Below are 13,120 nucleotides of genomic sequence, written 5' to 3' on the forward strand. Positions count from 1 at the left end.
TTTAAAACAAATTTCATGAAGCACAAGAATATTTTTGATTTAATGATGAATTTCGAGGGGTAGTAGTATGGGATGCTTTAATAAGTGTAGGTGATGCGGTGAATTTCACAAATAAATGTTTAACCGCAAAATCAAAAGAAAATTTTGCATAAATAAAATGAAGCTTTTTTTGACAGTAATTGTCATGAAAATGAAGTCACAATGGAAAAAAGTAGTGCTGTCAAATCGATTAATCGCATCGGACATAAAAGTTTATTTATATAATGTGTGTGTGTGTGTGTGTGTGTGTGTGTATATGAAGAGTTCAGATGCAAAAGCCTCTAAGTGCCATCTGAAATTTTCTTCTAGAATGATCATTTTTATCAAGCTTGTATATTTAAGTTCAATAATTTCACTTAAATGACAATGCAAATGACCTATTAATTGTCATTTAAGTGAAATTACTTAACTTAAATATACAAGCTTTATAAAAATGATAATTCTAGAAGAAAATTTCAGATGGCACTTAGAGGCTTTTGCATCTGAACTCTTCATATATATATATATATATATATATATATATATATATATATATATATATTGTACACACATATATTATAACAAACTTTTATGTTAGATGCGATTAATTGTGATTGATCAATTAGACGGCACTAAAAAAGGCTTTGTTTTCTTTCTGCAAAAGGTCTTATTTTTCTTTTGATTTGGGGTGAAATATGAACATTCAGTTTTTGTGAGATCAACCCAGTTTTGGCACAGTTGTTACAGATGTTCTGACACACTGATTGATGTTTTAGTGGAAACTTGCACTAGATTGTTACCAATTCTTTTCTTTTTAATACTGATATTCTGTCGATTTCACTTTATTATTATTTTTGTCTTGTTGAATGCTAACGTACTACTGGACAATTGTGTATTATTATTATTATTATTATTCTTTTTCAGATATAACCTATTTCCACCTTCATTTTTGTTTTGTTTGTTTGTATGTTTTCCCCTCTTTCTTTCTTTCTTTCTTGTCATGATGTCAAGTAAGTGAGATGCATTTCAATACTGTATGATTCTAATCAAAGCTATTGACAGACTGATTGTCAATTATATCAGATGTAAAAAAGCTCCTTTTTCCTTAATGTCTCTCTGCTAGAATTTATCTCAAAGAGATACGTACCTGCTCATCTACTTTTGGAAATCATAGTTTTTCATATTATAGACAAAGCTTTTGTAGCTCATGATCATTGTGAACAAGGCTGCCATCTAAATAAAATTATAGGTTGGACAGTAACTTAAGTTTGAAGGTTTTTCACTGGAATGCAGAATATCATGGATCGACCTGTTGCTCCTCCTGCGATTAAGGCCACGATGCTGATTTATTAACACAATTATGTATAGAAAGAGGTATGTGGTCTAATTTAACACAAGAAGCTTAGAGATTAAGGTTTTCTCTGTCTAAGCAGGTTTTAACTGTGGGTTTTGTTTGATTTGCACAGACTATCAGTGTACTTTACCATGCAGAGAAAACTTCAGTGATTAATTTACGACTACTTTATAATGATAAAACTACATGCCAGTTAGCAATAATGGACCATTATTCAGATCACTCTCGGTTTTAGTGTTATTAGAATCAGAATTGTTGTTGTGATACGAGTCTTTTAGCAGTGCCTCTCTCTTTGAGGCGGGGTTTATGTCATCACGTGATGTGAGTGACAGCTTAGCCGAATTTCTCCAGTCGGTTTCCGTTAGGTCTGGGAGGGAGATGGTCTGAGTTTGTGTTTTACAGATGAACAGTCTGCCGTGACCGTGATAGATGAGAGTCGACAGAACAATGCTTCAGCTGCCATAACGTGCTTTACAATGGCCATCAGGGAATTGAAAGTTTGTCTGCTAGGGGTGAGTGTTGAGATTCCTCTGTCTGTCTGCGGCTTCAGGTTCCATCGTCACACACACACACACACAACAGACAGACTTGAACTGTGATGATTCCTGCTTCCTTTTCTAATAACTAACGCGTTGAGATGTTTTTCCGTCACGAAGGTCCTCTTTCAGTCACGCAAAGCTTCGTGAAATGAGAACACAAATAACCTGAGAGAGTTGGAGCCGAAGCTGGAATTGTTTTCGCATAAATTCATTCTTTTGGAATGTTTGCGGCCATGACGTCACCGCGTTCTGGAGACTGGCAGTGTTCGAAATGGAATTCTAGCGTACTCTGCAGAATATAAGTTACCGTTTAAAAAACAGTATGTAAAACAGGATACATTGTGTTGGAAGAGCACACTATCGTATACTACTCTTACTTTTTCCGCAGTATGCATAACTGTGTGCATAGTATGCAGATTTTCACTTTGCATGGAATACCCAGATGGCCTAGTTGTAACTGATTTTTAACATCTTTATGACTTGATTAAAATGAACCTAAAGTTAAGACTGGATTAATATAAGAAGGTCATGTGACAACAATGTAGCTTGCTAAAGTTTGAAACTTTTAGTGGCGTACTGTTTTCCATACTTTAAAAGAAAAATAGGCAGTATTACAGTATACTCCTGTACTAGTATACAGTAAGCAGTTAGTATTAGTACACTATGGCACACTAAATATAATTTAGCCTACTAGCAATCAGATAAAATAATGATTCAAGTTGTTGTTGTCTCATATTTGTTCATATTACTTCTGGTTCATTCATCACACTGAAAACTAAAGGTCAAGTGCATTGCATTATGGGGTACAGTTACAGTATTCTGAGCAAGTGCTTTATATTTGTATACTATAGCAAATTTAGGTCATCCATGTATTTTATACATCCAGAAAAGTTTCATGCAGGGTACGGTATGCATTCTGCAGATGTAGTCTACTTTGCGTAGTATTGTTGTATGTTATTTTTGAAGTCGCCCTCAGCTGTCAGCTGCAATAGATGTTTTTAATCCCCTGAGTCACTTGAAGTCACACATCATCAAGTAAGGCACTTCATCAGCGAGACGTCAATATTTCATGTGTTTGATATTTTATGATGTTTGTTTTTCTTTTTCTCATACTCACAGGACACAGGTGTCGGGAAATCAAGTATTGTGTGTCGATTTGTTCAAGATCACTTTGACCACAACATCAGTCCAACGATAGGGTAGGGGCATCCGTTTACTAAAAATCATATCTATAGGGATTTACACATAATTGAGGTGAAGCATGAGACCACCTTCTTTCTGCTCTGCTGGATGAATCTGTGTCTAAATATTCCTTTATGAGTCAAACACTCCGGATCCAACACTGAACAGCTGATTCCGAGTCAGTTTGTTTGTTTCCTCAGTTTCGTTCACATCAGCACACGCTGGTTTCTCTGTTGGGTTAGTCATTACTTTTAGACTAGAGAATATTTTTAGGTTTTCTTTTTTGCACCGTTTGCACTTTACACAGAAGCTCTTGCAAAATATTGTTTTTATTGTAGTCATGGTTAACATTGTCATTTCCTCTTTGAATGATGTCTGTATAATATAAGTTTAGGGCATTGTGCATTTTTGCTTTTTTATTGTTTATTATTCATTTTTATTATTGCATTTAATACACACTGCCTGGCCCAAAAAAAAGTCACTGTTTGGATTTAAATAGGCAAATGTTTAAGAGTCAATAATTGGATCATTATTGCAGTGATTATTATGTTTCTAGCATGTTATATGTTTGGCAACAGAGTGTGTAGCTTTTCATTTCTTAAACACCCATGTAGGAAGACACATCATGGCCATATTCCAGGATGATAATGTCAAGATTCATCAGGATCAAACTGTGAAAGAATGGTTGTGAGAAGCATGAAGAATCATTTACACACATGAATTGATGATCCTCTGAGTCCAGAACTTAAATTCAGTGACGTCTCTGGGATGTGCTGGAGGAGACTTTACCGAGTGCTGGACTCTTGCATTGTCAATGCACGATCTTGACCAAATAGTGATGCAACTCTTGATGGAAATAACATCACAACATTTATTTCCATGAAGTGCATGAAACATAATCACTGCAGTAATGATCCAATCATAGACTCTTACAAATGTGCCGATTTAAATCCAAACAGTGACTTTTTGTGTGTGTGTGTGTGTGTATTACCATATTTGTATCCTAATGATATAGATAATTATTTGTTTTTTCAGTGCATCATTTTTAACTAAGACCGTCCCATGTGAAAATGAACTTCACAAGTTTCTGATCTGGGACACCGCGGGGCAGGAACGGGTGAGAACGTCGAAAGTTGTTTTATTCATAAATTAGAGTTTAGGTGTATGAATGTTTTATGAAAAGTTTGTGTCTAACCTTGTTTTTGCAGCCTCTATGGCCAATATCATACATGTATACATGTGCTTTACTCATTTATGTGTTTGTTTTTATTTCACCCAAGATTATTTTTTTCTTCCTTAATACATGCATTTGTGTTTAGTGAGCAGATTCATGCATCTACTTCTGTCTTAAAACGTCATACAAACACACATATAATACAAATAAATGAAGCACCATCAGTTCTGAGATAGTTAACTCCCACTCCATCCCATGATCCATAGCATTCAGCTTCTGTTCTCCACCCACATATACACACAACGGATTCCTGTCAGTGAATCTGTGCCCTTTAATTCCCAACTTAAAGCAATAGTTCACTCAAAAAGGAAAATTCTGTCATTTACGTTTGGAACATCTTGTGAGTGAGTAAATGATGACAGAAGTTTATTTTTGGATGAACTATCCCTTTAACACAAGATTAAAGGATGCGAGGCAATTCTACGTCAGACCTTTGTCATCAGTTAGAGAAATTTCATTTCATTTCCAACACACACTCACAGTTCAGAGTTCACTGTAGGGGTGACTCATTGGGTGCGGTGGAAATGTGTGTGTGTGTGTGAGTTTGAGAAGTGCCAGCATGACTTTGTGTTCACGTCTTTGTTCACTATTAGCATGTGCATCTGTTCAGATCGCTCTGAAAAAAATGCGCCCTCCTTTTGAACTCGCTCAGACGTAATTGCGGTCTACTTCTTTACAGCAAATCTCCTGCATCTGTCTGAACCAAAACCAGCTCAAGTGATCCTAATGTGCTTTATTTATCATTAATGCTGTTTACAGTAACTACATCATGCTTTTTTCAAGAAAATGTGAGTGGTGTTTTGTTTTCCAGTGCAAACCTTGCCTGCAGTATGAGCAAATTTATGTTACTATAATCTTTGTGCAATCTTTACAAGCTCCCAACATTAACAAAGTGTATCTTATTTTTCTCCAGTTTCACTCGTTGGCTCCCATGTATTACAGAGGCTCTGCAGCAGCCGTCATTGTGTATGACATCACGAAGCTCGTAAGTGTGCGTCATCAGTAGGCACGTTTCCATTACAGAATTGCGCAAAACTTTTGCGATTTTTTTTTTCTTTTTTTTTTCTTTCTTTTTTTTCTTAAATATCGATAAAAAACTATTGCGAAATGACAGTGTTTCCATTAACCGATGCCATGCGACTAAAACGTAATTTTTTCCTCTCGCGATAAGTCATCCCAAAAATCATAGCAACGGACGTTGGTAGTTTTATATATATATCAAAGCCACGTACCGCACTAGACATTATTATTATTATTAATGGATGGAAACGTAGGCGTGTTATCCAATCATTAATGGCATAAGACCCTTATACTGTGAGCGGCACATATGAGGTGTTTCTGGGTGTTTCTCCCTCATTTCTGCTTCGAGGTCTCGATTGTGGCATTTCTTTGAGGTTTAGAATCCAGTATTCCTGTAATTCTTCTGTCTTTTATGAATTTAATAAAGAACTCTGTCTCGTATTTTGTCCAAACACACCGCGTCATTACGTCAGGTGACCTGTAAATGCGCAAAAACTGTTTCCATTGCACTTTTGCGAAATATTTCTTTTTCGAATTGCCTGAAAAAGCACCTCATGCGAGCGGAAAAACTTTTTTGCGATAAATGGGAGTTTTTGCGAAATTGACGTGTTTCCATTGGGCGTAATTTCAATTTGCGCAATTTTTGAAGGGTAATGGAAACGCGGCTAGTGTGTCTGTGCAATTCCTTTCCAAGTTGTTTCTATTTAAAAAGCATGTTTAACTGTGTTTAAGCTGCAGTTTATGGATATATGTCATTGTTTATTTGTTTATAATTGTTGGAGAAAACAAACATTTTGAAAGGAGATTTTACAAATGTTTTGTATCTCAGTTGTTTCTCTGATCTATGAAACAGCAGCTTGTGTTTTTTGTGTCTGGTTTCTGCAGGACTCTTTCCAGACGTTAAAGAAGTGGGTAAAGGAGCTGAAGGAACATGGGCCAGAGGATATTGTCGTGGCCATAGCAGGAAATAAGAACGATCTGGGTGACATCAGGTTGATAAAACCCTCTTGCTCTCTCTGAGAACGTATTATATTCTGTGAAGTTTCTTTCCAAAGCCGCTCCTGCTTAGATTTGTGTATATTGTGTGATAATTGTACTTGAAGTTGACATGAAATCAAAACTGACCCTGTTGACAATCTTAAAACAAAAACTGCTCTTAATGTACGTTCATGTTATTCTGAAGAAATGAAAGTATAATCTTTCATCAAAATGTAATTACTTGTGATCCAGTCAAATCCTAATGGATAAACTGGACTGTCGGTCTTTGCGTCTGTATAATTACACAATATTTGCAGGCAGTCTGTTTTCGATGAACCCCTCTGGTGTTTGTTTCGGTCCTGCCCTTGCTTGGATATCTGTGAGCAAGCTCATTATTTACTCATTCAGTGTTTGTTTTTGTTTTTTAGGGAAGTTCCAACTAAAGAGGCGAAAGAATTTGCAGAGTCAATTGCTGCCATATTTATGGAGACCAGTGCCAGAAATGCAGTTAACATAGAGGAGCTGTTCCAGAAAATCAGTAAGTATCAGTAAAACTAGTCAAGTGTCCACGCTACACCTGACCCACCGTAGCAAACCCGATACGCTACAGGTTTTTTTAAAAAGTTTTTTTATTAAACATTTACTTGCAAAATACAAAAGTGAAATGCCATAAGCCAGAAAGGAAAGCCAGAGGTTCAGGGACTGATAAATATTACAACACATTTGAATTCAGAGAAAAAAAGAAAGAAAGAAAGAAAGACAAATAAATAAATACAAACATAAAATAAAATAAAAAAATGAGGAAGTATCAATTAAAAACAATTCTCCCCACAAAACATAAATTAATAATAATAAAAAAATAAAATTAAGGGGATTGGGAAGGGGATTGGGATAGGGATTGCTAGAGAATTTTTTTACTGGTTTTTTTGGTCACTGTATCATCTTCTCCCTCATTTACTCTCATTTTCCAGTATTTTCACACTTTTGTGAAGCGTTCTCAAGTTAGTGATTTACTATACTAATAGAAAAGTCACTTAAAGGTGACATAATCCTTTTCACAAGATGTAATATAAATCTATGGTGTCCCAGATCATTCATTATAACTTGTCAAAGTTGCCCCTTTTTGGGTGTGAACAAAAACGCGCTGTTTTTGTGTGTGTGTCCCTTTAAATGCAAATGAGCTGCTGCTCTCCGCCTCCGTTCAGAAGACGGCCGATCCTTCACACGAGTTTCGGATACTCGGCAATAACAAAACACGCGAATTTCAGTCAAATTTAAAAAAATAACAGTAGCGGAGTGCAGCCTTACGGAGAGACGCAGGAAGAGGTTGCAACTTTTAGACGCACCTGGATGGTATGAACAGGGCCGGTTCTAGACATTAGGAGGCCCTAGGCAAAATTCATGTTGGAGGCCCCCCACCCCCAATAAAAAACACTTGAAACAAATATGATTCCTAACCTTTTTATTTATACAACATTTAATTTTAAATTTAGTATATTTTTACTTACACAGTTTGTAAGTTTGGACACATTACTATTTTTAATGTTTTTGAAAGAAGTCTCTTATGCTCATCAAGCCTGGATTTATTTGATCAAAAATACAGAAAAATAATGGTTTTCTATTTTACTATACTTTAAAATATATTTCTGTGATGCAAAGCTGAATTTAGTGTCATGTGATCCTTCAGAAAACTTTATAATATTCTTATTTATTATCAAATGTTAGAAATGGTGCTTAATATTTATTTGATAACCTGTGATACTTTTTTTCAGGATTTTTTGATTATTAACAATTTGTTTTAAAAAAGTCTTCACTATCACTTTTTATATATTTAACACATCCTTGCTGAATATTCCTGTTTTTTTCTGTATTTTTAATCAAATAAATGCAGGCTTGTAGAGCATAATAAGAAACTTCTTTCAAAAACATTACAAATAGTAATGGGTCCAGACTTTTTACCGGTACTGTATGTACATATTAATCAAACTTTATCTAAGGTAATCTCTTTTTTGTTTAATGAAGATGTTATTGTTGTTGCTGTTATTCTGCTGTTTTATTCAATTTATACACAGTTCCAGAATACCACTTCAGTAGATGAACATTAGTGCTTTTATCATTTTCTTCATAGCTGCGGTATGGGCAGGATTTTTCCCTCCCATTTCATCAATATTGACTGCAGACATTGTCATATTATTAATATCAGTAATATGATATTATGTATTGCATTGTTACCTTAAATATGCTATACACAAATCAAGTGGAAGAGAAAGACACGATCGCTACTGAGCAGAAAAACTGATATTATTGGCGTAAGTAGGCTATGATGTCAGGGTATAATCTAATCATCAGCAGAATTTAGAAGATAGACCCATAGAAATGATATCCTTTATTTGAAACATTTAAAAATGTTGTAGTGTGTTGGCTTTTTAACTTTGAATACAAACGTCTTGTCTTTTACTTTTGTAGCTTTTTACTAGTCAGCTCCCGACGCAATGTTATTCATTGTACACGCAAATTCAGAGCGTCGCGTCTGGGCACGTTAATGACGCTCCCGCTCTTTTAAACTCGTAATAAAGCGGTGAATGATTTTTCCAGAAATGACGCTGATCTACAGTACAAGTTTATATTTAGAATACATTGCAATCACTCCAAAATAGATGACGACAACTCACACACCTGCATTACGAGCTGTGCCTCTTTGCGTGCCTATTTAGGCTTTTGCTTCGCAGCACCTGATGGATGCGTTCGTTACACAAACTTTGAGAAGCCGGCACCCGCTTTGAAACGGAAACATTAATTGGTTTAACTGCAGATGAGTGACAATTCAACAATATTCAATGAACAATGAGGCTAGTATTTCTGCCCGTCTTGACTGGTGGACTATATATAGGGGATGTTACGGTTATGGAGGCCCCTCCTCAAAGCCGGAGGCCCTAGGCAATCGCCTGTTCTGCCTATAGCTAGCGCCGGCCCTGGGTATGAATGGTTAGTGGATACATTTATGTAGTTGTTGTGGAATTACATTTGATTAATTTCATCGACTTGCATGTACTGTCATGTTTAACTTTTACACAAGTTGACAGTTCCCTGAGGTCTTTATAAGACAGTTGTGAATAATTTTTTTTCAGAACAGAACAGTTTTCATGCTTTGCTCAAACTTTTGCCATTGCATTAGAACTGGTTACACTAAAACCAAATGGCAGCGCCGTGTGTGGAAATGTGCAGATTAAGGGGCCAGTAATATGAGTCTGATCGGATCTGCTTATTTTTTGACCTGCTTGCAGAGAAAGGCTTATCAAAACAAAGTTACCGGGTTTCACTTTTCACGTTTTCTGGGTTTGTAGATGCACCGGGGACCCGATTATAGCACTTAAACATGGAAAAAGTCAGATTTTCATGATATGTCCCATTTAAAGGGATAGTTCATCCAAAAATGAAAACTGTCATCATTTACTCACCCTCATGTTGTTCCAAACCTGTATGAGTTAAACTAGCTTTAATTCATTGCTTTGAGTGATGTATTGATTTATAAAATGATGAAATGGCAATTTACATAAAAACACACTAATGCTCAATAACTGCACTACTCAGCACTACTTGGCACTACACAAAAGTTTAGGGGCATTATGTTTTTTTTTTTAAGAAAACAATATTTTTATTCAGCGAGAATGCATTAAATTGATCAAAAGTGAGAGTAAAAAAGATGTTATGTTATACGAATGTTATAAAAGATTTCTATTTTAAATAAACTGTTCAAAAACAATTGTTTTCAACATTGATGATAATAAAAAAATGATTATTGAGCAGCAAAGCAAAACATATTTTAAATTATATTTTACAATATCAATTTTTTTACTGTATTTTTTTTTCTTTCTTTTTTTTTTCTTCAAATAATGAAACTTAGGTGAGATTAAGAGACTTCTTTCAAAATAATAAAAAACTCTTACCGACCCCAAAATTTCATGGCTTTGCACATTAATAAATGTATGCAAGTTAAAATAACTCCTTTAGTGGAGTATTTTTAATTCTAGCTGTCCGCGACGATGACACAACGCTAATTTTAACGTGTTGCAGATATTTCTTAGTCATCTCCATCACCTCTGTGTCACATTTGACATCAGTTTGTGTTTTGAAAGATTGAGTTTCATTATGCCAGCGGCCGCTGTATTTAATCTAATGCAGTGACATGCGCACACTAACTAGACGTGGCATAATTGTTCATGTTCTCGCATCTGTGTGCAGGTCGACAGATCCCTCCGCTGGAGAACACAGACGCTGACAGTCACGAATCCTTTAAACTGACACGACAGCCTCCTCCCTCCACCAAACGCTGCTGTTAGACATCCGCAAGTCACTACAAACACCCTAGAGCATGATTTCCTGTGGGATCTGACCCATGTGGTGCATAGATTGGGATCAAATTAAACACAAATCAAGGTGTGTTAATGTTAATGATGAGGATACAGTCAAATGACTGACAAACATGTACATTACAGTAGAAAACAGTTATATACCAAGTCATAATGTTTTCTGAATATTGCAGTGATGCTGAGCAACTTTGTGAGGTGAGTTATCATGACTTGAAATAGTTTTCATATCAAGTATTTTAAATTTTAGTTTTTTTGTGTGTGCAATATTGTATAATTTAAATGCTATGTGTCTAGTAGTAGTTAGTGCTGTGTTTACACAATAATAAGTGCCTTAGAAATGCCTTTTTAATGTCGTTTCGATACATAGATGTACAAACAAAAGCTTTGATTGGTTATTTCTAATCTGGCTTCTTACAATGACGAGTGATGTAAATGACATACAGATGCGCAAATATGTTGGTCACACTTTGTATTACAGTGCTTATGTTATTACTCTCCTAAAAATAAAGGTTCTTTATTGCCGTTGATGGTTCCGTAAAGAACCTTTAACATCCGTGGAACCTTTACATTCCACAAAAGTTTCATTATAGTGGAAAAAGGTTCTTCTGATTATTAAAATGCTCTTTGCACCAAGAAAAAAATGGTTATTTTCAGAACTGGTCACTGAAAGTTTCTTTGAGGAACCAAAAATGGTTCTTCTATGGCATTACTGCGAAAAACCCCTTTTGGAACTTTTATTTTTAACTTTTACTTTTATTTTGATTTTTTTTTTAACCTAAAATGGTTCTTCTATGGCATTACTGCAAAAAAACCCTTTTGGAACTTTTATTTTAAGTTTTACCACTGCATAATACTAATAAACCACATATGTTTAGTGCTGTGTGTAATTGCACATAGTTGCTGTTGTTGTTTTTAGTATTCATTTATTATATGGGCACTGTAAAATTAAGTGTTACCAATTTATTTATCCTGGGAAATTGAGTTACTTATTAGTTATAATTTTGGTTATTTGTTAATCTATTAAAACTTTACAGTTTTCTGTTAAATCTATGTGATCTATCTAGATAGATATAGATCACAAATAGATATATTTATCTATAAATCTATTAAAACACCCAGTATAAAGTGAAATATTTACCCCTTTATTAAACAAAAACAAAAAAATGTGAGAGATCAGCCACCAGAGGGCACAGTTGACTTTACTGTGAACAACAGTTTTGTTAGTATTTTTGCGAACTTCTGCTTACCTGTTGCTGTCAATGGAAAAAAGGTTGACTCAACTGTTTGTTTTATTTTAGTGGGAATGTGGGTTTTTTGTTGGGAAAAACACATTTTTCAATGGTTTTGACAAAATTCTGTTCATCTGTTAAACAGGTACATTTATTAGCCGATCACTAAATTTGTACAACATTTCCTCCAAAAAGTTTAAACTGTGATTCGGCTGTGCTATCATTACTTTACATAAAGCATCTCGACCATATTCACACAGCAACATTCGCTGAACCAGTGGCGAGTTTGGGACAGGGCTGTTTGTTTGACTGACAGGGACTCTGCCATTGGTTGGGTCATTATTTTTGCAATTCCATTTGGGTGAGACTAGTGCTTCAGAAATGACACACTTCACCTTTAAGGCTAAAAGCATAAAAACAGGGTAATTGTGCGTGCTCTTGCATTATCAGCCTACCTCGGTGTGGTTGTGAGTGGATTGATTACCTGTCCTTTAGTTTTTCAATTCTGTAACCGGAATGATCTTTTCTGTCAATCACAGCTGGCAAAATCACACATGTATAACATTACACGCAGTGTATAGTTCTAACAGTTTTCTTTTTGTTAATAAATCATCACAGTCATCATTGATAAAGATTCACATGCAATATGTAACATTTAATATGAGTATATCTATATAATTATATCTCTTTCCTAAAATAAACGTTAGAAGGATTCGAATTTAGTGTGAATTCACATATATGCCTTAACCTTGCAAATTCGCTCTGAATCATAACAGAACTGGTTGAGATCTGGTTATAATGGTTCCAATTATACATTTTGTAAATAACTCTAAATTTGTACCTTTTGTTAGTTAACTTAATTTTTTTCTTTTATGTGAATGTTGTGACAATGGTATCCAACACATTTTGTACCAGATGTCGTCAATAAACTACAAATGTTTGCTTAAAATGTTATTATTGCGTATTTTCTTTGTATTATATAATTATTTTGATTTATGAGTATTGCTACAGATTTGGACAGTGTTGAAGATGTTATTGTTTTAGAAGATAAAAAGCACAGTTTCTAGTGGATAGTTCATATCCAAAGTTTACAGTACAATATGCTTTTATAAATCCCTAAGGGGCCATTTCTGTCCAATGTCTTTTTTCCTCTTTAAGTGAACTACGGATCTAAACTTTTCTTCATGCCTACTGTA

At 35.0% G+C, this 13,120-nt stretch overlaps 1 protein-coding gene across 2 annotated transcripts; it reads left to right on the top strand.

Moving 5' to 3' along the window:
• Positions 1 to 1,267: 1,267 nt before the first annotated feature.
• Positions 1,268 to 12,878, top strand: rab31 (RAB31, member RAS oncogene family). Of its 2 annotated transcripts, XR_014606984.1 has the most exons (8): positions 1,700 to 1,884; positions 3,031 to 3,110; positions 4,129 to 4,210; positions 5,241 to 5,312; positions 6,233 to 6,339; positions 6,754 to 6,863; positions 10,568 to 10,762; positions 10,869 to 12,878. XR_014606984.1 is itself a non-coding variant. In XM_084118601.1 (7 exons), the coding sequence occupies exons 1-7, from the start codon at positions 1,849 to 1,851 to the stop codon at positions 10,663 to 10,665; spliced, it is 585 nt and encodes a 194-aa protein (XP_083974727.1). In that variant the 5' UTR covers positions 1,268 to 1,848; the 3' UTR covers positions 10,666 to 12,878. The 2 variants fall into 2 exon arrangements, 1 of the variants encoding a protein (XP_083974727.1); XM_084118601.1 differs by having other exon boundaries at positions 1,268 to 1,884; positions 10,568 to 12,878.
• Positions 12,879 to 13,120: the final 242 nt, after the last annotated feature.

The sequence above is a fragment of the Abramis brama genome (genome assembly GCF_963993115.1).
Source record: "Abramis brama genome assembly, chromosome: 7".
Classification (NCBI taxonomy): Eukaryota; Metazoa; Chordata; class Actinopteri; order Cypriniformes; family Leuciscidae; genus Abramis; species Abramis brama.

Excerpts from the sequence above, each read along its gene's own strand:
- rab31 (XM_084118601.1), top strand. The coding sequence starts at position 1,849 with ATGGCCATCAGGGAATTGAAAGTTTGTCTGCTAGGG. Across the intron at positions 4,211-5,240 it reads ACACCGCGGGGCAGGAACGG|TTTCACTCGTTGGCTCCCAT; the intron begins GTGAGAACGTCG and ends ATTTTTCTCCAG. Across the intron at positions 6,340-6,753 it reads AACGATCTGGGTGACATCAG|GGAAGTTCCAACTAAAGAGG; the intron begins GTTGATAAAACC and ends TTTGTTTTTTAG.